We start from the raw sequence: 27,925 nt of genomic DNA, 5'->3' as shown, positions 1-27,925 counted from the left end.
GGGCCCCTGTCTCTGATTGGTGGCTGGGCTTTGTTTAAATAAAGTTGCCTTTGTCCCTGTTTGAATAAAGTTTTGTTGAGGCGGCTGCGCAGTGAGTACAGGGAAGATGGCGGAGAGTGATTGGGATACGGTGACGGTGCTGCGTAAGAAAGGCCCGAGCGCGGCGCAGGCCAAGTCCAAGCAGGTACCGTGCGGTTGGCGCCCGGGCCTGGCTTTAATGTGAGCGGAGCTCAGCTTCACCTGGGGTCCCAGACCCCCTCCCCGGCTGGTGGGGTGGGGTGAATCGCTGGGTAGGAGTGGCGGCTGTTCCCTTCCCCCACGGCACTGAGGCCAATGATGGCTCCCCAGCACAGACTGATATCAAACTAGGATCTTCCTGGGAAATAAGCAGCTGTGACTTGTCTTCAAGCCAGTCTCTAAAGTCACCCTGTTAGTTTTTGCGATCTGGCTATGATTAGGATCAAAGAATGATCAAAGAACACAGAAGGAGGCCGTTCGGCTGGTCGTGTCCGTGCTGACTCTCTGCAAAAACTGTTAGACTCGCTCCCCAGCCTTTTCCCCATAGCTCCACAAATTGTTTCATTTCAGATAATTGTCGAATTCTGTTTTGCAAGTCACGATTGAAACTGCCTGTACCACGCTCGGGCAGTGCATTCCCGAAACTTGCTGCATAAAAAAGTTTTTCCTCAATGTCACTGTTGCTTCTTTTGCCAATTGCTTTATATCGGTGCCCTCTGGTTCTGGATTATTCTGCCAATGGGAACAGTTTCTCCCTTTCTACTCTGTCCCGACCTCATGATTTTAAACATCTCTGTCAAATTTCATCTCGACCTTCCCTTTCAAGAGAACAGCCCCAGCTTCTACAATTTCTCCACGTAATTGAAGTTCCTCATCCTTGGAACCATTCTCGTGAATCTTTTCTGCACCGTCTCTAATACCTTCACATCCTTCCTGAAGTGTGGTGCCCAGAACTAGACACGGTAATCCAGTTGAGGCAGAGCCAGAGTTTTATACAGGTTTATCATAATGTTTCATCCTGCTCAGTTGTGTTAGTGGTCTGTATGTCAAACAGTGTGCAGGATAATGCAGAGAACACATGGTCTCACACCTTCAATTTACAGATGTCTGAGTCCCTTGTGTGTTCACATTGTAGCCGCAGTGGAACTGAAACAACATGTTTTGATTCCTGTGGACTTATTACAGCAGCAGGCTTATCAAGTACATTATGTTCAGTTTTTATTTGTGAAATTTGTTGATGTGAGCAATGGGGAGTGAAATACTTTCCACTTCAGGTACCCATTGCCGATTACAAACAATCCCAGGGCAGGTACAGCATGGGAGTTCAGTTGTCAAGTCCCTAAGCTCTGGAATTCCTCCCGAAACCCCTCCACCTCTCTTTCTTTCTTTCCTTCTTTACGATACCCCTTAAAATCTAGCTCTTTGACCACGCTTTTGGCCACCTGTCCTAATATTTCCTTATGTGGCTCGGTGTCAAATTTTGTGTTCTCCTGTGAAGTGTCTTTTACAATGTTAAAGGTGCTATATAAATGCAAGTTGTTAGTATAGATGGGACAGTGTAGATGGAGCTTTATTTTCTATCAAATGCTGCCAGGGCAGATACAGCACAGGTTAGATGCACAATAAAGCTCACTTGATGCTGTCCTTAAAAATATACCTCAGTGTATTCATAGCTTCCCCATTATGACACATGTTGCAATATGATACCAATCATCTAGTGTCCTCTCTGTTGGTAGTTTTATGTGATGAGCCCATGCCAGTAGGAGTGGAATTGAGATGTCCACAGGCCCTGTGTTATTGAGCCATCTTTGGCCTTGTGTAACTTGTGTCTTCACTGCCTTTATCTCATACTCGCGTGTACCTTAGTTACTGTAGAGGCCTATTGAAGAGTTTCCTGAAATTTGTTGAAATCCTCTTCTGTTGCATCAACTCGCTTAGTCATAGGTCTGTTCCCCAGTGCTGTACCTGTGTTAGTGATAGACCTGTACCCACCAATACGTTAGCCCAGTGTTATACAGAGAGCCTGTACTCACCAGTACGATACCCTTTTTTATTCTTTCTCAACTTAGGGTGCAGAAAAGATTTGAGAATAGTTCCAGGGATAGATTGGAGAAGCTGGGGTTATACTCCTTTGAGCAGAGAAACTTGATAGGAGATTTGGTAGAGGTGTTCAAAATCATGAGGGGTCTAGACAGAGTAGATAGAGAGAAACCGCTCCCATTAGTATAAGGGTCAAGAACCAGAGGATGCAGATCTAAGATGATTAGCAAAAGAACCACAGGTGACATAAGGAAAAACTTCTTTTACCCAGCGAGTGGCTTTGATCTGGAATGCACTGCCTGAAAGGGTATTGAAGGCAGCTTCAGTCGTGCTTCTTTCTGTGCTAAAACTATTTTGTAATTCTAACTGTGGACATACTCCAGATTTAACAGCCACTTGGATCTTGCCCATAACGACACAGTCTAAATTGCTTTGTAAATGTCCACAAGAGAAACAGGAGCTGAGGCACCAAGGGAGCAATTGTGGCAGGAGTGGGGGCAGGTTGTGGGGACAGTCTGGGTTTGAAGGGCTCTGTTATCTGTGATTTAACGGACACCGTTTGACATCGTCATCTGTAGAACTGCAAAAGAGGTCAGGCAGGGGACTTGAGTCAAATGGAAACAAGTGTTTAACAAATCCTTTTAAAATGACAGGTATAGATTGGATCTGCTAAGGATTGTCATAGCAACACCTTTGACCTAGAGGAAGTGAATTGAGTTAAAGGAAAAGATTTTCAATGTGAGAACAAGTTCAACCAGGGGAGATGGCGTTGGTGGATGAGGATTGGTTGGATGGTCGTTTGATTAATAAGTTGGGGGCTTATTAAGGATTTCGGGAATGAGCAGGACGGTGAGATTAGTGAGGATAGCACTGTCAGAGATATGTTAAGTGGCCTGTTACTTTGCTGTAAGATTCTATAATTCAGTGACCTTTAATGAAAATTGCATTTGGAGTCAATTTATTTAAACAATGGATGGTGAAGAGAGTGTGTTTTCCATGTCACAGTGTGTTCCTTCCAGGAGTGAATGCAGAGCTTGATCCTTTTTATTTCCTGTTCTTTCCTAGGCAATCACGTTGGCCCAACGCAGAGGAGAGGACGTAGAGACTACAAAGAAGTGTAAGCATCTTTTTATTAACTGCAGCTCACTATCCTGCAAGCAAACTGGCTGTACTGTTGAGAGGTGATGGCTGTTCCTCCTTTTTCAGTGAAGTTTCTGCCCCGTCCTGATCTATCAGGCATGAGCTGCACCGTCAAGGTTGCTGTTCTGCATCTTTGATCCTAGCCTCTGAGTGTGTCAGCAAGCTGTTCAACTGTGGCACAAAATTTCAGGCAAACACTCCAGTGCATCACTTCCTTAGTATTGCGGTGCCAGAGGTATCCTCTTTCAAATGAGACGTTAAACTGATGGCCTGTCTGGATGCAAAAGATCCCACGGCACTAATCAAAGAGAGCAGCAGAGTTCTCCGCATTGTTCCGCAGCCAACATCGAACAACAGGTCAAATTATCACATTCCTGTTTGTGGGACCTTGCTGTGCACAAATTGACTGGCAGATTTCCTACATGACTCTTCTTTGGCCTCCTTGTCTCAAGAGACAATGGCTAAGCGCCTAGAGGTGGTCAGTAGTTTGTGGAGCAGCGTCTGGAGTGATTATAAAGGCCAATTCTAGAGTGACGGACTCTTCCACAGGCGCTGCAGATAAAATTGGTTGTCGGGGATTTTACACAGTTGGTTCTCTCCTTGCGCTTCTGTCTTTTCCTGCCAAGTGCTAAGTCTCTCCGACTTGCCACTCTTTAGCCCCGCCTTTATGGCTGTCTGCCAGCTCTGGCGATCACTGGCAACTGACTCCCACAACTTGTGGTCAGTGTCACAGGACTTCATGTCGCATTTGCAGATGTCTTTAAAGCGGAGACATGGACGGCCGGTGGGTCTGATACCAGTGACCAGTTCGCTGTACACTGTGTCCTTGGGGATCCTGCCATCTTCCATGCAGCTCACATGGCCAAGCCATCTCAAGCGCCTCTGGCTCAGTAGGGTGTATATGCTGGGGATGTTGGCCACCTCGAGGACTTCTGCGTTGCAGATATGGTCCTGCCACCTGATGCCATGGATTCTCCGGAGGCAGCGAAGATGGAATGAGTTGAGACGTCGCTCTTGGCTGACATACGTTGTCCAGGCCTCACTGCCGTAGAGCAAGGTACTGAGGACACAGGCTTGATGCACTCAGACTTTTGTGTTCCGTGTCAGTGTGCCATTTTCCCACGCCCTCTTGGCCAGTCTGGACATAGCAGCGGATGCCTTTCCCATGCGCATGTTGATTTCTGCATTGAGAGACAGGTTACTGGTGATAGTTGAGCCTAGGTAGGTGAACCTTTGAACCACTTCCAGAGCGTGGTCGCCGATATTGATGGATGGAGCATTTCTGACGTCCTGTCCCATGATGTTCGTTTTCTTGAGTCTGATGGTTAGGCCAAATTCATTGCAGGCAGCCGCAATCCTGTCGATGAGTCTCTGCAGACAGTCTTCTGTGTGGAATGTTAATGCAGCATCGTCAGCAAAGAGGAGTTCCCTGATGAGGACTTTCTGTACTTTGGACTTCGCTCTTAGACGGGCAAGGTTGAACAACCTGCCCCCTGATCTTGTGTGGAGGAAAATTCCTTCTTCTGAAGACTTCAACGCATGTGAGAGCAGCAGTGAGAAGAAGATCCCAAACAGTGTAAGTGCGAGAACACGGCCCTGTTTCACGCCACTCAGGAGAGGAAAGGGGTCTGATGAGGCAACGCTATGCTGAATTATGCCTTTCATATTGTCATGGAATGAGGTGATGATACTTAGTAGCTTTGGTGGACATCCGATCTTTTCTAGTAGTCTGATGAGACTACGTCTGCTGACTAGGTCAAAGGCTTTGGTGAGATCTATGAAAGCAACGTAGAGGGACATCTTGTTCGTGGCATTTCTCGTGTAGCTGGCGAAGGGAGAACAGCATGTCAATGGTGGATCTCTCCGCTCGAAAGCCACACTGTGCCTATGGGTAGACACACTCAGCCAGCTTCTGGAGCCTATTTAAAACGACTCGAGCGAGGACTTCCCCACTATGCTGAGCAGGGAGATTCCACGGTAGTTGTTGCAGATCCGCGGTCACCCTTGTTCTTATAGAGCGTGATGATATTGGCATTGCGCATGTCCTGTGGTACTGCTCCCTCATCCCAGCACAGGCAAAGCAGTTCACGTGGTGCTGAGAGTATAGCAGGCTTGGCACTCTTGCTTATTTCAGGGGTAATGCCATCCTTTCCAGGGGCTTTCCCACTGGCTAGAGAATCAATGACATCACTGAGTTCTGATTTTCTTGGCTGTTCGTCCAGCTTATCCATGACTGGCAGAGACTAGGCTGCATTGAGGGCCAATCATGATGACTTTCCCTGGGGTACAGTTCTAGGTAGTGCTCCACATAGCGGTCCATTTGCTTGCGTTGGTCAGTGATCGTGTCCCCTGATTTAGAATTGGGGGGTACGATCTTCTTGATGGTTGGCCCAAAAGCGCTCTTAATGCCATCATGCATTCCTCTGTTTCCGGTGTTGGAGGCCAGCTGAATACGACTGCATAGGTGTTGCCAGTAGTCATTGGCACAGCGCCTGGCTGTTCTTTGTGCAGCGCGTCTGGCTACTTTAAGTGCTACAGATGTTAACTTGTTCGGGGCTTTCTTGTAGTTCAACAGTGCAGTGCGCTTAGCGGCTATGACAGGTTCCAGCTCGTCAGAGTGAGATTGAAACCAGTCTGCATTCTGCTTCTCACGTTTGCCAAAGGTCATCATTACTCCGTCATAGATGGCGTCTCTGATGTGGGCCCATTTCGTCTCTGCATCCCCTGCAGGAGTGTTTTTGAAGGGCTTTTTCAAGTGAATTTAAAAACTTATGTAACAGCTGTGGATAAGAAATTCTGCTAGTGTTGATGCGCGGGCGACCCTTCTGCTTGGAGTGATGTAGCTTCTTTGGTTTGAATCTAACTTTTCTGCACACCAGGGAGTGGTCGGTGTCGCAGTCCGCACTGTGTGATTTGAACGCTGTTTATAGAGGCTCGCCTTGTGACGATGAGGTCCAGCTGGTGCCAATGACGTGATCTTGGGTGTTTCCATGAAAACTGGTGACCGGGTTTAGTATGAAAGAATAAGTTGGTGATGCAGCGTTTGTGATAGGTATACAACTGCGGCAGTCTCTGTCCATTCTCATTCATCCTTCCAATGCCACAGCGCCCAAGGCAGGAGGGCCATGAGTCATGGTCAGCCCCAACCCTGGCGTTAAGTCCCCCAGCAGGAACAAATGTTTGGTATTCGGAATGCTACTAATATTATGGAGTTCCTCGTAGAACTAGTCTTTAACTTCAGGTGGGGAGCAGAGTGTTGGAGCATTGATGCTGAGTAGGTGTACTGGACCAGAGGCGGTGAGCAGTTGAATGGACAGTATGTGTTCTGAGCCATTTGAAGTTGGCTCTATCATGCTGAGCAAAGAGTTTCTGATGGCGAAGCCCACTCCATGCTGTCTTGGTTCTTCAGGATCCCTATCCTGCCAGTAGAAGGTGCAGTCTTGCTCTCTTAGAGATCCGCTCGCAGGGAGGCATGTCTCCTGTAGTGCTGCAATGTCCACATTGAGTCTACTGAGCTTGTTGTTAATGATGGCGGTCTGCCGAGAGTTGTTTTGTGTAAGGTCTTCCGACAGGCCAGGACACACAGTTCTGACGTTCCAGCTTGCAAAACAAAGGGCTGGTACCTTTCTTATGTCGTGCTGTTTGGTGTGGTGTTACAGTCCACTTGTCGGGCAGTGACCCTGAGCTCCAAGCACCCATTGAAGCAGGTGGACTATGGTGGGACAGAACCTTTCTGACCGGGGGCTGCCGGGTTTGAGGCGGGCAGCAGCTGTCCAGTGAGACGCAATGATCTCTCCCACCGACCAAGGCAACCTGTGGCGCCCAATCTCTACGCCAAATGAGCTGGACTTATAACCCGTAACTGCTGCTTTCCGTGTTGTTTTGGTTGCTGTGAGGCGACTATGGAGTGACCTCTCCATGCTGCATGCCTGGGCGGAATGTATGGAGGTTGAGTTGCCCAAGCGTCAAAACCCCCCCCCCCCCCCCCCCCCCCCAGCCTTCCTGGTGGGGTCCAAAGCAGTGCAGAGCACGACGTTTGGCACCGGTTTGGCTGCAGGAACTGACGGAAATATGCCAAAGGTGACACATGACCGCCTTAGGAGTTCCTCTCCGGATTTTCTGTTCGGGTTTACTCCTTTAGCCTTGGTCTCTCCCGAGACGCCCACAGCAGTGACTACACTTCAAAAAAAAAACTACTCAATTGGCTGTAAGGTGCATTGGGACATTTTGAGGTTGTGAAAGGCAGCAGATAATTGCAAAATTAGTTCATCGAGCTTATCAGAGCTGAGCGAATCCTTCCTTTGCCCTGTTTACTTCCTATGAAAGCTCTGCTTTCCATTGCAGTAATGCCCTTTCAAAAAAGGAAAGGAATTTAAACTCCCTATATTCAACCCCCTGCTGCTACAGACTGGGTGGAAAACATTACCCATGGTGGCACTGAGACTTGCAGAACAGAATCACACTGCTGTAAATGCTGCTGAGCTGACAACAAAACCAAGCTGCTGAATTACACAGCAAGTCCACCTGAGTCTGAAGGAGTGTGGGGGTGGTCGGGGGGCGGGGGGGAATGGAAGCAGGTAATATTTTTGGACTGTGACCTTGCAGTTACTGCTCAGATTAGGATTGTCTCTGGTTTGATTGCTGGTCTGTTCTGTATTGGTTAATTTCAGCGATGACCCCTAGCCTAGGAATGGAGGAAGTATTAGTGAGGGCCCCTCACAGCCCTGATCGTCATTCACCGAGTGTGTCTTTTTTGCTCTGCCTGTCTTTCAGGAGAGTGCAGGTGTATTGACATGATCAGGCAGAGCTGTGGTGCAACCCTGGTGTGAATACCATACTACAAAAAAAAATAGAATAATCATGTTGGCTTTCAACTAACTCTAAATAAACTGGCAAGAAGAGATAGTGAAAAGGGAATAGAGTCTTTAGGGTGCGCAGGATTCCTTTCTTGCCCATTCTTTAAGAAGCCAGAATTGAGAGGAATCACTGCTGGATTTAGTAATGGAAAATGACCAGAAAATGAGCCGGAGCAGATAAGAGAAGTAAGCATAAGAGAGCATCTAGCCAATAGCAATCAATACAGTAAGGTTTACGATAATGGTTTGAGTGAAGCATAAGTAAGGCAAAGACCAAAGTAATAGATTGGGGGAGAAGGCTGAGGATGGAACTAGGGAAGGTAAACTGAGAAAAAATACTAACAAATGGATTGAACAGCAGTGGGAAGTATTTTTAAAAAGGTGGTCAATAGAGTTCATGAAAAATATATTCCTCTTTGAAACAAAGCTAGTATAAGCCAGCCAATAATATACCATACCAGAATAAAGAGATCAATGTGAAGTTGAATCTACAGAAAAAGGCCAACACTAAGTACATGGACAGTAAAGGAGAGGATAACATCAGGGAATAAGGAGACGTTGGGAAGGTGAAAAGGAATTTTGAAATTAAATTTTCAAAGATTATAAAATAAATATTATTCCAAAGACAAATTAATAGCGAAAGGAAAATCAGGAGAGGGCCACAGAAGGATATACAAGATAAACTCTCAGAAAATGGCAGAAATATTGAGTAGTTATTTTGCTGGGGTTTTTTTTGCTTTTATTGTGGAAAAGAAAGTCTTGCGTTTGTGTAGTGCCTTTCAGGACCTCCAGATGTTCCAAGGTGACTCTGCACGTTCTGACCTTAGTCAAGAGGCTACTTATCAAAGGCCTTTTGAAATTCCATGTATATTATATGAAAGGAAGAGTTGTATTTATATCTCACTTTTCATGACCACTGTACACCCCAAAGCGCTTTACAGCCAATGAAGTACTTTTGAAGAGCCGTCACTTGTAATGTAGAAAAACTGCAGCCGATTTGCAAATCGCAATGAATAAACCAGACCAACTTAACCCCACGTCTGATGCATGACTTTTGTGTATACTCAAAGAAGCTAAGGAAGGGGTAGCAGAGGATCTAGTGTGTTTGTGTGTATGTATACGCATGTTTTTATATTTTATTGATATATAATTGTGTGTGTGTAAAAATTCAATAGAAAAGGAATAATGTCAGAGGACTACTGGACAGCTAATGTGCCTATGCTGAAGAAGGGAGATAGAAAGCAGCCAGGGAACTAGACCAGTTAGCTTAACAGTGGACTGCAACACCGCACCAAACAACATGAAAAAAGGAAAGAAGGTACCAGCCCTTCGCTTTGCAAGCTGGAACGTCAGAACTATGTGTCCTGGCCTGTCGGAAGACCTTACACAAATCAACGATTCTCGGAAGACCGCCATCATTATCAACGAGCTCAGTAGACTCATTGTAGACATTGCAGCACTTCAGGAGACACGCCTCCCCACGAGCGGATCTCTAGCGGAGCAAGACTGCACCTTCTTCTGGCAGGGCAGGGATCCTGAAGAACCAAGACAGCATGGAGTGGGCTTTGCCATCAGAAACTCCTTGCTCAGCATGATAGAGCCTCCCTCAAATGGCTCGAAACGCATACTGTCCATCCGACTGCTCACCATCTCTGGTCTAGTACACCTACTCAGCATCTATGCTCCAACACTCTGCTCCTCACCTGAAGCTAAAGACCAGTTCTACAAGGAACTCCATAATATCATTAGTAGCATCCCTAACACCGAACACCTGTTCCTGCTGGGGGACTTTAATGCCAGGGTTGGGGCCGACCATAACTCATGGCCCTCCTGCCTTGGGCGCTATGGCTTTGGAAGGATGAATGAGAATGGGCAGAGACTGCTTGAGTTGTGTACCTAGCATAACCTCTGCATCACCAACTCGTTCATTCACACTGAACCCTGTCACCAGGTTTCATGGAGGCACCCAAGATTGCGTCATTGGCACAAGCTAGACCACATCGTCACAAGGCGAGCCTCCTTTTAACAGTGTTCAAATCACACGCAGCTTCCACAGTGCGGACTGCGACACCGACCACTCCCTGGTGTGCAGCAAGGTTAGACTCCGATCAAAGAAGTTGCATCATTCCAAGCAGAAGGGCCACCCGCGCATCAACACGAGCAGAATTTCTCATCCACAGCTGTTACAAGTGAATTTAGAAATTTTTGTAACAGCCCTTCAAAACACTCCCACAGGGGATGCTGAGACCAAGTGGGCCCACATCAGAGACGCCATCTATGAGTCAGCTTTGACCACCTATGGCAAACGTGCGAAGAGGAATGCAGACTGGTTTCAATCTCATATTGAAGAGCTGGAACCTGTCATAGCCGCTAAGCGCATTGTACTGTTGAACTACAAGAAAGCCCCCAGCGAGTTAACATCCGTAGCACTTAAAGCAGCCAGAAGCACTGCACAAAGAACAGTCCGGCGCTGCGCAAATGACTACTGGCAACACCTATGCAGTCATATTCAGCTGACCTCAGACACTGGAAACATCAGAGGAATGTATGATGGCATTAAGAGAGCTTAAGGGCCAACCATCAAGAAGATCGCCCCCCCCCCTCAAATCTAAATCAGGGGACATAATCACTGACCTACGCAAGCAAATGGACCGCTGGGTTGAGCACTACCTAGAACTGGGCGGCGCAGTGGTTAGCACCGCAGCCTCACCGCTCCAGCGACCCGGGTTCAATTCTGGGTACTGCCTGTGTGGAGTTTGCAAGTTCTCCGTGTCTGCGTGGGTTTTCTCTGGGTGCTCCAGTTTCCTCCCACAAGCCAAAAGACTTGCAGGTTGATAGGTAAATTGGCCATTATAAATTGCCCCAAGGTAGGTGGTAGGGAAATGTAGGGACAGGTGGGGATGTGGTAGGAATATGGGATTAGTGTAGGAATAGTATAAATGGGTGGTTGATGGTCGGCACAGACTCGGTGGGCCGAAGGGCCTGTTTCAGTGCTGTATCACTAAACTGTACTCCAGGGAGAATGTTGTCACTGAGACTGCCCTCAATGCAGCCCAGTCTCTTACCAGTTATGGATGAGCTGGACGTACAGCCAACAAAATTGGAACTCAGTGATGCCATTGATTCTTGAGCCAGCGGAAAAGCCCCTGGGAAGGACAGCATTTCCCCTGAAATAATCAAGAGTGCCAAGCCTGCTATACTTTCAGCTCTGTACGAACTGCTTTGCCTGTGCTGGGACGAGGGAGCAGTACCTCAGGACATGCACGATGCCGATATCATCACCCTCTATAAAAACAAAGGTGACCGCGGTGACTGCAACAACTACCGTGCAATCTCCCTGCTCAGCTTAGTGGGGAAAGTCTTTGCTCGAGTCGCTTTAAACAGGCTCCAGAAGCTGGCCGAGTGCGTCTACCCTGAGGCACAGTGTGGCTTTTGTGCAGAGAGATCGACCGTTGACATGCTGTTCTCCCTTCGTCAGATACAGGAGAAATGCCGTGAACAACAGATGCCCCTCTACATTGCTTTCGTTGATCTCACCAAAGCCTTTGACCTCGTCAGCAGACGTGGTCTCTTCAGACTACTAGAAAAGATTGGATGTCCACCAAAGCTACTAAGTATCATCACCTCATTCCATGACAATATGAAAGGCACAATTCAACATAGCGGCACCTCATCAGACCCCTTTCCTATCCTGAGTGGCGTGAAACAGGACTGTGTTCTCGCACCCACACTTTTTGGGATTTTCTTCTCCCTGCTGCTCTCACATGCGTTCAAGTCTTCAGAAGAAGGAATTTTCCTCCACACAAAATCAGGGGGCAAGTTGTTCATCCTTGCCCGTCTAAGAGCGAAGTCCAAAGTACGGAAAGTCCTCATCGGGGAACTCCTCTTTGCTGACTATGCTGCTTTAACATCTCACACTGAAGAGTGTCTGCAGAGTCTCATCGACAGGTTTGCGGCTGCCTGCAACGAATTTGGCCTAACCATCAGCCTCAAGAAAACTAACATCATGGGACAGGACGTCAGAAATGCTCCATCCATCAATATTGGTGACCACGCTCTGGAAGTGGTTCAAGAGTTCACCTACCTAGGCTCAACTATAACCAGTAACCTGTCTCTAGATGCAGAAATCAACAAGCGTGTGGGAAAGGCTTCCACTGCTATGTCCAGACTGGCCAAGAGAGTGTGGGAAAATGGCGCACTGACACGGAACACAAAAGTCCGAGTGTATCAAGCCTGTGTCCTCAGTACCTTGCTCTATGGCAGCGAGGCCTGGACAACGTATGTCAGCCAAGAGCGACGTCTCAATTAATTCCATCTTCGCTGCCTCCGGAGAATCCATGGCATCAGGTGGCAGCCATCATCCTCAGCTTATACACACTACTGAGTCAGCGGCGCTTGAGATGGCTTGGCCATGTGAGCTGCATGGAAGATGGCAGGATCCCCAAAGACACATTGTACAGCGAGCTCGCCACTGGTATCAGACCCACCGGCCGTCCATGTCTCCACTTTAAAGACGTCTGCAAACGCGACATGAAGTCCTGTGACATTGATCACAAGTCGTGGGAGTCAGTTGCCAGCGATCGCCAGAGCTGGCAGACAGCCATAAAGGCGGGGCTTAAGTGTGGTGAGTCGAAGAGACTTCGTAGTTGGCAGGAAAAAAGACAGAAGCGCAAGGGAAGAGCCAACTGTGTAACAGCCCCGACAAACAAATTTTTCTGCAGCACCTGTGGAAGAGTCTGTCACTCTAGAATTGGCCTTTTTAACCACTCCAGGCGCTGCTTCACAAACCACTGACCACCTCCAGGCGCTTACCCATTGTCTCTCGAGATAAGGAGGCCAAAGAAGAAGAAGTGGTGGTGGGAAAGATAATGGAATCTTTACTCAAAGATATAATAGAAAAACATCTAGAAAGCAAAAATATAATACAGTAGTCAGCATAAATTCCAAAAGGGAAAGTCATGCTGGCGTTCTTTGAAGAAGTAACCGGAAGAGTAGACAAGGGTAATACAGTGCATGTTGGGAGTCAGCTGTGGCTCCATTGATAACTCTCTTGCCTCTGAGTCAGAAGGTTGCAGGTTCGAGTCCCAGTCCAGGACTTGAGCATGACAATTTAGGCCGACAGGCTTAGTGCAGTACTGAGGGCATGCCGCACTGTCAGAGGTACTCTCTTTTGGATGAGACGTTTTGCTGAGGCCCCATCTGCCCTCTCAGGTGGACATAAAAGATCCCATGGCACTATTTTGAAAGCGAGCAGGGTTGTTATCCCTGGTGTCCTGACCAATATCCCTCGACCAACATCACAAAAATAGAAGGTCGATCATTATCTCGTTGCTGTTTCTGGGAGTTTGCTGTGTGCAAATTGGCTGCCGCATTTCCATTACAACAGTGACAACACTTAAAGTACTTCATTGGTTGTGAAAAGCGCCATATAATTGCAAGTCATTTATGTAATATATGTGTCTCGACTAAGTAGTGAAGATTCATGACTAAGGTCGGAAGATGTGGAGTTAGCGTACAAGTATCAGAATGGATAGTAAATTGGCTACAAAAGAGAAAGTAAGGGTAGTAACTTAGATTGGGACCCCTGCTGTTCACTCTCTTTACATAAATGATTCAGACTTGGGGAACTGAAAATGCAGTATCAATTTGGTAATGCCACAAAATTGAGAGGTATAGTTAATATGGGGAAGACTGACAAGATGCAAGACATTACATTGCAGAATGGGTGTATAATTGGCAAATGAGTTTAATGTGGATAAGTGTAAGGTTTTGTTCAGAAGAACAAGGAAGCCTCATTCTGCTTGGATAAGAGTACATGGGATCGAGGTGCGAAGGAATCTCTGGATACAGGTTCACAATCATGTTAAACTTGTATCGAACCTTGGTGAGACCACACTTTTACTACTGTGCATTGTTCTGGTCTCCATATTACAAAAAAAAACTTAGGGTGATTCCAAAACTCTAAGATTATAACTATTGGGAAAGTTTGAGCATACTGGGGCTATTTTCCCTGGAAAGGAAAAGGTTGTATGTGATCTAATGAAGATCATTTAAGAATGTGGAAGAGTTGGATAAGGTCGATGACGAGATAAATCACTTTGTGAGGAAGTCCAAACTCGGTCATAAACATAACGAATTTAGTAAGGAGTTCAGGAGAAACCTCTTTACTCAGAAAGTGATTAAAACGTGTAACTCACTACCACAGGGAGTGGTTGGGCTGAATAGTTAAGTGTTTGGGACAGGGCACTTTATATCTAACCTGTGCTGTACCTATCCTGGGAATATTTGATGGGTCACTAGTGTAGCTTTACTCTGTATCTAACCAGTATAGTACCTGGACACTGTAATCCTCCTGATTGTACACTGCATGGGAACTCTGTTCTTAGATCTGAACAAACACTAACTGCATGAGGGGTGTCTCTGTGCTTTGTTTTGTGCTCAGGGTCTGCAGGACAAAATAAGCAACATACAATCACTAAGAACACTGCAAAACTGGACCGGGAAACAGAGGAGCTGCACCATGAGCGAGTGTCGCTTACTGTCGGCAAACTGATCCAGCAGGGCCGACAGAATCTGGGAATGAATCAAAAGGAACTGGCCACAGTGAGTACACAGCCTTCACTAATATCCTGGAAATCATTTCCATTTTATGTTTAGCTTTTATGGAGGGTTGGGGTGCAGAGGTATGAAGGGCAATTAAGGTGTGTTCCAAGGCAGGGGTGTTGATGAGCACTCTGCATATGTGGGATGGGGTGTCTGAGAGTGATCTGGGAATCAGTGTCTGAGTCTTGCACATTGTGGTTGTGGTAGGGGAGAGCATTTAGAGCAGTTTCTCGGGGATGTCCCGGCACTGGGATCTAGCTTCGCTTCTCGGGGATGTCCCGGCACTGGGATCTAGCTTCGCTTCTCGGGGATGTCCCGGCACTGGGATCTAGCTTCGCTTCTCGGGGATGTCCCGGCACTGGGATCTAGCTTCGCTTCTCGGGGATGTCCCGGCACTGGGATCTAGCTTCGCTTCTCGGGGATGTCCCGGCACTGGGATCTAGCTTCGCTTCTCGGGGATGTCCCGGCACTGGGATCTAGCTTCGCTTCTCGGGGATGTCCCGGCACTGGGATCTAACTTCGCTTCTCGGGGATGTCCCGGCACTGGGATCTAGCTTCGCTTCTCGGGGATGTCCCGGCACTGGGATCTAACTTCGCTTCTCGGGGATGTCCCGGCACTGGGATCTAACTTCGCTTCTCGGGGATGTCCCGGCACTGGGACCTAGCTTTATCTTCATGTGTGTGAAGCACCCTCAACACAGTAGGAGACTTCCCACATTGCAGATACCATAGTTCCTTCCTGTCTAACCTGTTGCTGTTTTGTTTTCTCCAGAGGATCAGTGAAAAGCCTCAGGTCATCGCTGACTACGAGTGTGGAAAAGCCATTCCCAACAACCAGGTCCTTGGCAAGGTTGAAAGAGTACTCGGTGAGTTAACAGGCAGCTCATTTCAATCATGCGCTTACCTGTCCAATAGCTAGGGCGGTGAGTAGCTGAGCCTCACACACCAGGCAGTCCCTTGCTTCCATCACAGCCTCCCATTCAATTGACTGGTCTTGGAAGATTGGCAGGTGATCTGGTGTAGCACTTTCCCTCTTCTGCTTTTGATCTTGAGCTTGCATTCATAACCTCCATCGTGATTGCGAGTCACCCGAAGACACACGTAAGGAAACCAGGCAGACAACCTGGCATTAACCTTGGCATCAAATTTGGACATGACCAAGACACACCCAGCTCAGTCAACCCTGCAAAGTCCTCTCTAACTTCTAGCGTTTGTGCTGAATATTAAAATTGGGAGAGCTGTCCGACAGACTAGTCAAGCTGCAGTCTGACATGTCTCACTCACAGAATCATATCTTTTAGCCAACATCACAAACTCCTGCATCACCATCCCTGTATATGCCCTGTCCCAGTGTCAGGGTAGAGATGGCGGGCCAGTGATATATAGTCAGGATATAATGGCCCTGGGAGTTGTCGACACTGACTTCGGACCCCATGACATCTCATGGCATTGGGTCAAATGTAGTCAAGGAAACTTCCTGCTGATTACCAACTACCCCCCTTCCTTAGCTGATGAATCAGTATTCCTTCATGTTGGACACACTTGGAAGGACAACTGAGGGTGGTAAAAGCACAGAATGTTCTTTTGGGTGGGGGTGTTCAATGTCTATCACTAAGAGTGGCTCGGTAAAGCCATCACTGACTGAGCTAGCCGAATCCTGAAGGACGTATCTGCCATACTGGGCATGAGGCAGGCAGTGAGGGAACCAACAAGAGGGAAAAACCTACTTTAACTAGTGCTCACCAGTCTACCCGTTATGGATGCATCTGTCCATGAAGTACTGATAGTGACCACTGCACAGTCCTGGTGGAGACAAAGTCTCGTCTTCGCGCTGAAGACATTGTGTTGTGTGGCACCACAACTGTGCTAATCAGATTCAGAACAGGCCTAGTAGCACATTCAAGAGGTGCTATGGGTCAAAATCAGCAGCAGAATAGTATTCAAGCATAATGTGTAGCCTCATGGCCTGGCATATTCCTCACCCTACTGTTAACATTAAGCTAGGGGACCCACCCTGGTTCATTGAGGAGTGCAGAAGAGCATGCCAGGAGCAGCACCAGGTGTACCTACCACCTGATGAAGCTACAACACAGGACTGCATGCATGCTAAACAGCAGACACAGCATGCTGTAGACAGAGCTAAGTGATCCCACAACCAATAGATCAGTTCAAAGCCCTGCCGCATCCAGTCACGAATGGTGGTGGGACAATGAAACAACTAATTGGGGGAGCCTTCATGAACATCCCCATCTTTAATGCTAACAGAGCCCAGTATGTGAATGCAAAAGGCAAGGCTGAAGCATTTGCAACTATCTTCAGCCAGAAGTGCCAAGTGGATGATCCATTTCTACCTCCTTCTGAGCTCCCCAGCATCACAGATGTCAATCTTCAGCCAACTGGATTCACTCCCCAAGCTATCAAGAAATGGCTAATCACACTGGGTACAGCAAAGGCCATGGGTCCTGACAATGTCCCCATTGTAGAGCTGAATACTTGTGCTCCAGAACTAGCAGCCAAGCTGTTCCAGCTACAACACTGGCGTCTACCTGACAATGTGGAAAATTGCCTAGGTATGTCATGTCCACAAAACGGCAAATCTACTCTGGCCTGTCAAACCACTCTCAATCATCAGCAAAGTGATGGGAGGTATCATTGACAGTGCTATCAAGCAGCACTTACTCAGTAGTAACCTGCTCACTGATGCTCAGTTTGGACTTTGCCAGGACCGCTCAGCTCCAGTCCTCACTACAACCTTGGTCCAAATATGGGCAAAAGAGCTGAGGTGACATTGACGTCAAGGAACACTAGTAAAATTGAAGTCAGTGGAACCCTGGAGGGAAAACTCCTCAGTGGCTGGAATGATACCTCGCACAATGGAAAATGACTGTCATTGTGGTTATAGGACATAGGAACAGGAGGAGGTCATTTATCTCCTTGCGTCTGTTCTGCCGTTCAGTGAGCCCATGGTTATTCTGCAGCTGAATTCCACATACCTTTGCCCCAAATGTCTTAATATCTTTGCTTAACAAAAATCTGTCAATCTCAGCTTTAAAATTAACAATTGATCTAGTATCAGTTGCCATATGTGGAAGAGTGTGCCTAACTTCTACCCGTCTGTGTAGAAGTGTTTCCTAATTTCATTCCTGAAAAGTCTGGCTCTAACTTTTAGGCTATGTCCCTGAGCCGTAGACTCCCCAACCATTGGAAATAGTTTCTCTTTATCTACCCTGTCTGTTCCCTTAATATCTTGAAAACTTTGCTCAAATCATCGCTTAATCTTCTGAATTCCAGGGCATACAACCCTAGTTTATAATCTTTGTGTCATCAGTAAACTTGGATATATGTCTTCCTATTCCATCATCTAAGTCGTTAATAAGTACAGTGAATAGTTGAGGCCCCAACACAGATCCTTGAGGGACATCACTAGTCACATCCTGACAATTAGACCCATTATTCCTCCTTTGTCTTCCATTCAGCCAATTTCCTAACCAGTTCAATAATTTGCCTTCAATTCCATGAGTTTCAAATTTAGCGAAACAGTCTGTCGCAAGGGACTTCAAATGCCTTCTGGAAGTCTGTATAAATAACATCCATAGACATTCCCTTGTCCACCTACTTTTAATCATCTCTTCAGTCAGGTTTGTTGGGCAGGACCTACCCTTTACAAATCCATGCTGGTTTTCTCTGATCAGCTGAAAAATTTTCAAAGTATTCAATTACCTGATCCTTAATTATAGACTCCAGTAATTACCCGATAACAGATACTCGGCTAACTGTTCTGTAATACCTGGTTTCCTCCCCTCGCATTGCTTAAATAGCATGTGCAAATTTTCCACTCTAAAGGAACGACTCCTGAATCATGAGAACTTTGTAAGATTATAGTTAAGACATCTGCAATATTCTCACCTACTTCCTTTAAAACCCTGGGATGGAAACCATCTAGTCCTGGGGATTTGACACTCTTTTGTGACATTATCATCTTCATTAGTGTTATTTTGCTTACATTAATTTTAAGACCCTGTCCCTGGTTCAATAATAGTTTCCTTGGGAGGTCTGGCAAGTTTCCTGTCCTGTAAATACTGGGACAAAGTTATTCAACATGTCCTCCAGTTCCTTATTGTCAATTGGCCCATATTGCTCCTGTCTCTTTTTCCTAATATAATTGTTCACAACTTTGGCATCATATCTGATCCCATGATGAGCTTCCAACCACATAGCCGCACCATCACTAAGACCGCTGTAACATTGCCTGACTCCGTCCCTGCTGCAGCTCATCTGCTGTAACCCTCATCCATGCCATTTTGACCTCAGACTTTACTATTCCAGTGCACGTCTAGCCAATCTCCCACATTGTACCCTCCATAAACTTCAGATCATCCAAAAAGCTGCTCTCCTTATTTGCATCAAGTTCTTTTCACCCATCATCCCTGTACTTGCTGACCTACTTTGGTTCCTGATTAAGCAATGCCTCAATTTTAAAATTCTCATCCCACCTTCAAATCCCTCCATGGTCACACCGCTCCCCATAACCTCCTCCAGCCCTATAACTCTGATATCTGCACTCCACTAATGCTGGCTTCTTGAGCATCTCCGATTTTATGTGTGCCATCAGCTGCCTTGGCCCTTAGCTCTGCAATTCCCTCCCTAAGTTCCCCTCTCCCTTGCAATCTTCCTTTAAGATACTCCTTAAAACCTACCGCTTTGACCAAGCTTTTGGTCATTTGCTCTACTATCTCCTCGTGGTCAAATTTTGCCACATAATGCTCCTATGAAGTGCATTGGGACATTTTATAATGTTGAAGGTACCATATAACTACAAGGTGGTGGTGTAAATATTGTCTTGATTTTGATATCTTTGTAAGTTCCTTATCTGTAGCTCTACTCTGTTTTGTCATTCTTTGCTGTTCTTTGTATCTTCCCCATTTTCTTGGATCTGTGCTAGTTTTTGCATTCTTTTTCTTTTAGTTTTATTTTGTCTCCTCTCTCTCTCTAGTTTTCCGTGGCTGTTTGACAAGTAGGGCTTTTGCCCCTTGGGGATATAAACTGATTCTTTATCACAAATTCTTTTTGAATGCCTCCCACTGATCATCTGTCATTTTACCCATTAACAGACTTTCCCAGTTTACTGTGGACAGACTCTGTCTCATCACATTACAGTCCGGCTTGCCTAAGTTTAATTTGTGGCTATTTCATGTTTCTACCTTTCAAACGCTATGCTGCACTCATCATTATTATGATCGCTGTTTGAGAAATGTTCACTCACCGTTAGGCTGTTAACTACATCTGGCTCATTACTCGTTACTAAATCAAATATGACCTGCCCCCTTGTTGGTTCTGGGATATACTGTTGCAGAAAACTATTCTGAACACATTCAAGAAATTCATGACCTTTCTGATGTGTGCTAATCTGTTTATCTCTGATTATTAGAATCCCACTTAAAACTTCTCTTTTTGTTCTTGGGAGGTGGGCATCACTGGCAAGGCCAGCATTTGTTGCCCTTCCCTAACTGCCCTTGACAACTGAGTGGCTTGCTCGGCCATTTCAGAGGGCAGTTAAAAGTCAACCACATTGCTGTGGGTCTGGAGTCACATGTAGGCCAGACCAGGTAAGGACGGCAGATTTCCTTCTTCAAAGGACATTAGTAAACCAGATGGGTTTCTATAACAATCATTACTGAGACTAGCAATCAAATCCAGATTTTTATTAATTTACTGAATTTATTAATTGAATTTAAATTCCACCAGCTGCCATAGTGTGATTTGAACTGGTGTCCCCAGAGGTCTGGGCCTCTAGATTACTAGTTCAGTGACATTATCACTATGCCACCATTTCCCCATGTTTGCTACATGCTTGTCTAATTGCTGCATTTTTTTTACCATCTACCACTTCACATCTGCTACTAGGGGGTCTATACGCAACTCCTGTTAGTGTTAAATCCTTTTCTATTCCTTAATTCTACCCATAAAGTCTTCACGGCCTGCTTATCGTTTTATCATTAAAGTGATTTAATCCTTAATCACTAAGGCCACTCCTCCCCCTGTACCATTTTCCCTTTCTTTCTTGTAGACCTTGTCACCTGATGTATTTAGTTCCCAGTCCTGACCGTTTTGCAGCCATCTCTTGGTAATGGCTACCATTTACACCCATCAGTTTGGTTTTGTGCAATTCATTCAATTTGTTCCTTTATACTTTTTCTATTTTTGTGTAAAGAACATAAATTTGGGCCTCGCATCCTAACCTGTCCTTCTATTCGAATGTTTTACTCATGTTTCTTATTTCACTCGCCTGCTTTTAACAATTTACATTTTTTAGTTCTTCCTTTACCTGTAATGCTGAAAGCACAATTACTGATTATGGAGAAAGTGGATTAACAATCACTTTTTAAATTACTTATACTATGTATTCAATTTGAGCCCTGCCCCATTAACTAGTTTTAAAATACTTGTGACATACATAAACATAAGGTAAACATAAGAAATAGGAGTAGGCCATTTGGCCCCTCAAGCCTGCCCCACCATTCAATAAGATCATGGCAGTTCTGTCCCAGCTCTCAGCTCCTCATAACCCTCAACTCCCCGATATTTCAAAAATCTATCTACCTCCTCTTTAAATACTTTCAGTGATCTAGCCTCCACAACTCTCTGGGGTAGAGAATGCCAGACATTCACTACACTCAGAAGAAATTCCTTTGCATTTCAGTTTTAAGTGAGTGACCCCTTATTCTATAACTATGTCCCCTAGTTCGCGATTCCGCCATTAGTGGAAACATCTCAACATCTACCCTGTCAAGCCCCCTCATTCTTCTAAACTCTAATGAATAAAGGCTTAACCTGTTTAGCCATTCTTGATAAGTCAACTCCTTCATCCCAGGAATCAGCCTAGTGAATCTCTTTTGAACTGCCTCCAATGCCAGTATATCCTTTCTTAAATATGGGGACCAAAACTGTACACAGCTCTCCAGGTGCGGCCTCACCAACACCCTGTGCAGTTGTGACAAAACTTCCCTATTTTTAAACTCCAACCCCTAGCAATAAAGGTCAAAATTCCATTTGCCGCCTTAATTACTTGCTGCACCTGCATGCTAACTTTATTTTTCATGCACAAGAACACCCAGATCCCTCTGTGCTGAACTTTTCTGGAGTTTCTCTCCATTTAAATAATAGTCTGCCTTTTGATTCTTCCTACCAAAGTGCATGACCTCACACTTTCCTACATTAAATTCCATCTGCCAAGTTTTTGCCCACTCACTCAACCTATCTATATCTCCTTGCAAATTCCTTATGTCGTCATCACAACATGCCCTCCCACCAATTTTTGTATCTTCAGAAAATTTGGATATATTACACTCTGCCCCCTCCTCCAAGTCATTAATATAGATAGTAAATAATTGAGGCCCTGGGACTGATCCTTGTGGCACTCCACTAGTTACGTCTTTCCAACCTGAAGAAGACTCCTTAATCCGAGACTCTGTCTTCTGTGTGTTAACCACTCTTCAATCCATGCTAATACATTACCCCCAATACCGTGAGCTCCTATCTTGTGCAATAATCTTTTATGTGGCACCTTATCAAATGCTTCTGGAAATCCAAATACACTACATCTACTGATTCCCCTTTATCAACTCTGCTTGTTATATCCTCCGAGAACTCTAGCAAATTTGTCAAACATGATTTACCTTTCACAAAACCAAAACCATGTTGACTCTGTTTGATTGCGTTAAACTTTTCTAAATGACCTGCTGTTTCTTCCTTAATAATGGACTCTAGCATTTTCCCAACAACCGATATTAGGCTGACTGGCCTATAGTTTCCTGTTTTTTGTCTCCCTCGCTTCTTAAACCCTCCCGGAATCCAGTGAGTTCTGGAATATTTCGACCAATGCCCCCACTATCTCTGCAGCCACTTCCTTTAAAACTCTTGGATGTAGGCCATCCTGGCGGCTTGTCTGACTTTAGTCCCATTAGTTTGTCTAATACGTTGTCCCTTGTGATACAGACTGTTACAAGATCTTTCCTCCCATTAGCTCCTTGCTTATCTGATATCTGGGATGTTTATAGTGTCCTCCACCGTGAAGACCGATGCAAAATATTGGTTTAAATTATCGGCCATTTCCCTGTTCCCCTGTTTATTTATCCTTTCCATTGGGATCCTTGTCCTGTCCTGCTTCAAGTGGAGTCTGTCCCGATTGTACAGTTCCTTCCTGTCCCAGTACTGGTGCCAGTATCCCATGCACCTCTCTTTCCCACGCCATTCCTTCAGCCATGTGTTTATCTTCCTAATCTGCTTATCCATTTCCAATTTGCACATGCCTTGGGATCCTTGAGGGTTAATTTAGCTTCTAGCTCCTAGTACACTTCAAACAGGACCTCTTGCCTACTACTTTTCCTTATGTTGTTGGTTCCAACATTGATCATGAGTACTGGATCCTCCCCAATATCTTTTCAAGCCAGTTTGAAATTTCTCTCCTTCTGGCACCAAACAGGCAATATACCATGTGGGGCTCTCAATCCTCCTTCCCTTCCTCCTCCTCTGCACTTTGGACAGCTTCCTGCTCCAAGGTACGATGGCCCACATTCTGGCTGTTTTTCCAACAGTCTTTATCCTTGACCTCACAGGTAGCAAGGAAATTGTACCTTTTGGATCAGATCAGTTTCTGCAGATCCATGATTTCTATCTCACTTGGATTCCGCTTACTCTGCACAATTGGTTACACCAACTCTCTCCTGAACCTGCACCTTCCTGCGAGGTGTGACCAAAATCTGGAGCAAACAGTTCCGATACTGCTTCCGCTCCCATATGTGTTGAGTCAGAGATGAGAGACGTAGATATCTGCTGATGCATTCACCCAGTCTCAGTCCACGAGCTTCCACGTAATGGGGCCAGACACGCAACCTGCTCTGCAATGTCTTAGTCTAGATTATTTATATCTACATTTTAGTTTTTTTTCCTTTTTCTGCACACTAACTTGCACTAAGTACTAAAATGCATTACCATTGTTGAATCACCAATATCTTGGGGGTTGCCATTGACCAGACACTTAACTGGACCAGCCACATAAATAATCTGACTACAAGAGCAGGTCAGAGGCTGGGAATTGTACAGCAAGTAACTCATCTCCTGATTTCCCCATAGCCTTATCATAAGAACAGAGAAGATGGTAAAAGAGGGGGGGTGTGGCATTGTTAATCAAGGAGAGTATTACAGCGACAGAAAGGACGTTTGAGGACTCGTCTACTGAGGTAGTATGGGCCGAGGTTAGAAACAGGAGAGGTGAGGTCACCCTGTTGGGAGTCTTTTATAGACCTCCAAATAGTTCCAGAGATGTAGAGGAAAGGATAGCGAAGATGATTCTCGACAGGGGCGAGAGTAACAGGGTAGTTGTTATGGGGGACTTTAACTTTCCAAATATCGACTGGAAATACTATAGTTCGAGTACTTTAGATGGGTCAGTTTTTGTCCAGTGTGTGCAGGAGGGTTTTCTGACACAGTATGTAGACAGGCCAACCAGGGGCGATGCCACATTGGATTTGGTACTGGGTAATGAACCCGGTCAGGTGTTAAGATTTAGATGTAGGTGAGCACTTTGGTGATAGTGATCACAATTCGGTTAGGTTTACCTTAGCGATGGGCAGGGACAGGTATATACCGCAGGGCAAAAATTATAGCTGGGGGAAAGGAAATTATGATGCGATTAGGCAAGATTTAGGATGCGTAGGATGGGGAAGGAAACTGCAGGGGATGGGAACAATCGAAATGTGGAGCTTATTCAAGGAGCAGCTACTGCGTGTCCTTGATAAGTATGTACCTGTGAGGCAGGGAGGAAGTTGTCGAGCGAGGGAGCCGTGGTTTACTAAAGAAGTTGAAGCGCTTGTCAAGAGGAAGAAGAAGGCTTATGTTAGGATGAGACGTGAAGGCTCAGTTAGGGCGCTTGAGAGTTACAAGCTAGCCAGGAAGGATCTAAAGGGAGAGCTAAGAAGAGCAAGGAGAGGACACGAGAAGTCATTGGCGGATAGGATCAGGGAAAACCCTAAGGCTTTCTATAGGTATATCAGGAATAAAAGAATGACTAGAGTTAGATTAGGGCCAATCGAGGATAGTAGTGGAAAGTTGTGTGTGGAATCAGAGGAGATAGGGGAAGTGTTAAATGAATATTTTGTGTCAGTATTTACATTAGAGAAAGAAAATGTTGTCGAGGAGAATACTGAGATTCAGGCTACTTGGCTAGATGGGATTGAGGTTCGCAAGGAGGAGGTGTTAGCAATTTTGGAAAGTGTGAAAATAGATAAGTCCCCTGGGCCAGATGGGATTTATCCTAGGATTCTCTGGGAAGCTAGGGAGGAGATTGCAGAGCCTTTGTCCTTGATCTTTATGTCGTCATTGTCGACAGGAATAGTGCCGGAAGACTGGAGGATAGCAAATGTTGTACCCTTGTTCAAGAAGGGGAGTAGAGACAGCCCTGGTAATTATAGACCTGTGAGCCTTACTTCGGTTGTGGGTAAAATGTTGGAAAAGGTTATGAGAGACAGGATTTATAATCATCTTGAAAAGAATAAGTTCATTAGCGATAGTCAGTGCGGTTTTGTGACGGGTAGGTCGTGCCTCACAAACCTTATTGAGTTTTTCGAGAAGGTGACCAAACAGGTGGATGAGGGTAAAGCAGTGGATGTGGTGTATATGGATTTCAGTAAGGCATTTGATCAGGTTCCCCACGGTAGGCTATTGCAGAAAATACAGAAGTATGGGGTTGAAGGTGATTTAGAGCTTTGGATCAGAAATTGGCTAGCTGAAAGAAGACAGAGGGTGGTGGTTGATGGCAAATGTTCATCCTGGAGTTTAGTTACTAGTGGTGTACCGCAAGGATCTGTTTTGGGGCCACTGCTGTTGGTCATTTTTATAAATGACCTGGAAGAGGGTGTAGAAGGGTGGGTTAGTAAATTTGCGGATGACACTAAGGTCGGTGGAGTTGTGGATAGTGCCGAAGGATGTTGTAGGTTACAGAGGGACATAGATGGGCTGAGAGATGGCAAATGGAGTTTAATGCGGAAAAGTGCGAGGTGATTCACTTTGGAAGGAGTAACAAGAATGCAGAGTACTGGGCTAATGGGAAGATTCTTGGTAGTGTAGATGACCAGAGAGATCTTGGTGTCCAGGTGCATAAATCCCTGAAGGTTGCTACCCAGGTTAATAGGGCTGTTAAGAAGGCATATGGTGTGTTAGCTTTTATTAGTAGGGGGATCGAGTTTCGGAGCCAAGAGGTCATGCTGCAGCTGTACAAAACTCTGGTGAGACCGCACCTGGAGTATTGCATGCAGTTCTGGTCACCGCATTATAGGAAGGATGTGGAAGCTATGGAAAGGGTGCAGAGGAGATTTACTAGGATGTTGCCTGGTATGGAGGGAAGGTCTTACGAGGAAAGGCTGAGGGACTTGAGGTTGTTTTCGTTGGAGGAGGAGAGGTGACTTAATAGAGACATATAAGATAATCAGAGGGTTAGATAGGGTGGATAGTGAGAGTCTTTTTCCTCGGATGGTGATGGCAAACACGAGGGGACATAGCTTTAAGTTGAGGGGTGATAGATATAGGACAGATGTCAGAGGTAGTTTCTTTACTCAGAGAGTAGTAGGGGTGTGGAACGCCCTGCCTGCAGCAGTAGTAGACTCGCCAACTTTAAGGGCATTTAAGTGGTCATTGGATAGACATATGGATGAAAATGGAATAGTGTAGGTCAGATGGTTTCGCAGGTCGGCGCAACATCGAGGGCCGAAGGGCCTGTACTGCGCTGTAATGTTCTAATTCTAATCATCTACAAGGCACATGTCAGGAGTGTAATGGATTCTCTCCACTTGACTGGCTGGATGCAGCTCCAACAACACTCAATAAGCTCGACATCATCCAGGATAAAGCAGCCTGCTTGACTGGCACCCCATCTACAAACATTCATTCCCTCCACTGCCAATGCACAGTGGAAGCAGCGTGTACCATCTACAAGATGCACTGCAGTAACGCACCAAGGCTCCTTCAACAGAACCTTCCAAATGTGCAGTCTCTACACTACACAAGGGCAGCAGGCACATGGGAACACCACCAACTGCAAGTTTCCCTCCAAGTCACACCCTATCTTGACTGGGAAATATATCACATTCTATCATAGTCTCTGGGTCAACATCCTGGAACTCCCTCCCTAGTTGCAATATGGGAGTGCCTGCATCATATGGACTGCTGTGGTTCAAGAAGTTGTCAACTGTGGCTCAGTTGATAACACTCCCTCCAAGTCAGAAAGCTGTGGATTCAAGTCCCGCTTCAGGACTTGAGCACATAAATCAAGGCTGATATTCAATGTAGTACTGAGGGAGTGTGGCACTCCGGTGCTGTTTCTCATAAGACATTAAACTGAGGCCCTGTATGCCCCCTCAAGGTGGACGTAAGATCCTGTGGCACTATTTCAAAGAAGAGGAGGGGAGTTCTCCCTGGTGTGACCTGACTATTTATTTATTCCTCAGTCAACATCACAAAAATAAAACATTCCAGTCATTATTACATTATTTGAGGGATGTTGTGCATTCATTGGGACATCCTATGGCCGTGAAATACGCTCGATAAATGCAAGTCTGTATTTTCTATATAAGGATGTGACTTACCACCAGCTTATCGAGGACAGTCTGCTGGACAATAATTGCTAGCCTTGCCAGTGAAGCCCATGTCCCTCGAATGAATAAATAAAAAGTTAACCCAGTCAACCATCCTGCCTTAAACACCAAGTATATAAGCAGCAGGTTTGAGTGTCAGATGGAATTATTTGGTATTAACCAAACATATTTTGTTTTCTTTTAAAAGGCCTCAAGCTGCGTGGGAGAGATATTGGACAACCTCTGGAGAAGGGTCCAAAGAAAAAATGAGAACAAAGCCTCGAAATCAGTTCTCCCTTTGAACTGGTCTCCCCTGGCTTTTTCACAAGTCAGAATGTTTGCCAAGCTGTATACGGAAGGGATTGTAACCTGCCACAGCTGAGTAACTCGAATCGATCTGCTGCCGGCATTCTATTTCACCCAAAGAAAAGCTTAGTTTCTGATATTCTATCTGATTCCCAGGCATGGTTTTGAATGCGATTAATCTCTAACCAGGGACAGAAGTGTGAAAACTTTATTTGTGTTAAATCCCTATTCCACAACTGTACCTCTGACCAGGTGCATATATTATTTCCTCTCGCTTTCTCTCTTCTTTCCCTCCTCCCTGTAAGTTCTTATAGAAATAAAGTTTAAGCCTTTGGA

The 27,925-nt window shown here is 45.7% G+C and overlaps 1 protein-coding gene across 1 annotated transcript; it reads left to right on the top strand.

Moving 5' to 3' along the window:
- Positions 1 to 75: 75 nt before the first annotated feature.
- On the top strand, positions 76 to 27,925 carry edf1 (endothelial differentiation-related factor 1). Its single transcript, XM_068012821.1, has 5 exons — positions 76 to 184; positions 3,124 to 3,175; positions 14,497 to 14,657; positions 15,430 to 15,523; positions 27,492 to 27,925. The coding sequence occupies exons 1-5, from the start codon at positions 107 to 109 to the stop codon at positions 27,551 to 27,553; spliced, it is 447 nt and encodes a 148-aa protein (XP_067868922.1). The 5' UTR covers positions 76 to 106; the 3' UTR covers positions 27,554 to 27,925.

The sequence above is a fragment of the Heterodontus francisci genome, chromosome 32 (assembly GCF_036365525.1).
Source record: "Heterodontus francisci isolate sHetFra1 chromosome 32, sHetFra1.hap1, whole genome shotgun sequence".
NCBI classification, from domain to species: Eukaryota; Metazoa; Chordata; class Chondrichthyes; order Heterodontiformes; family Heterodontidae; genus Heterodontus; species Heterodontus francisci.
The sequence above is the reverse complement of the archived record's forward strand: the minus strand, read 5'-3'. Positions and strand labels throughout refer to the sequence as shown.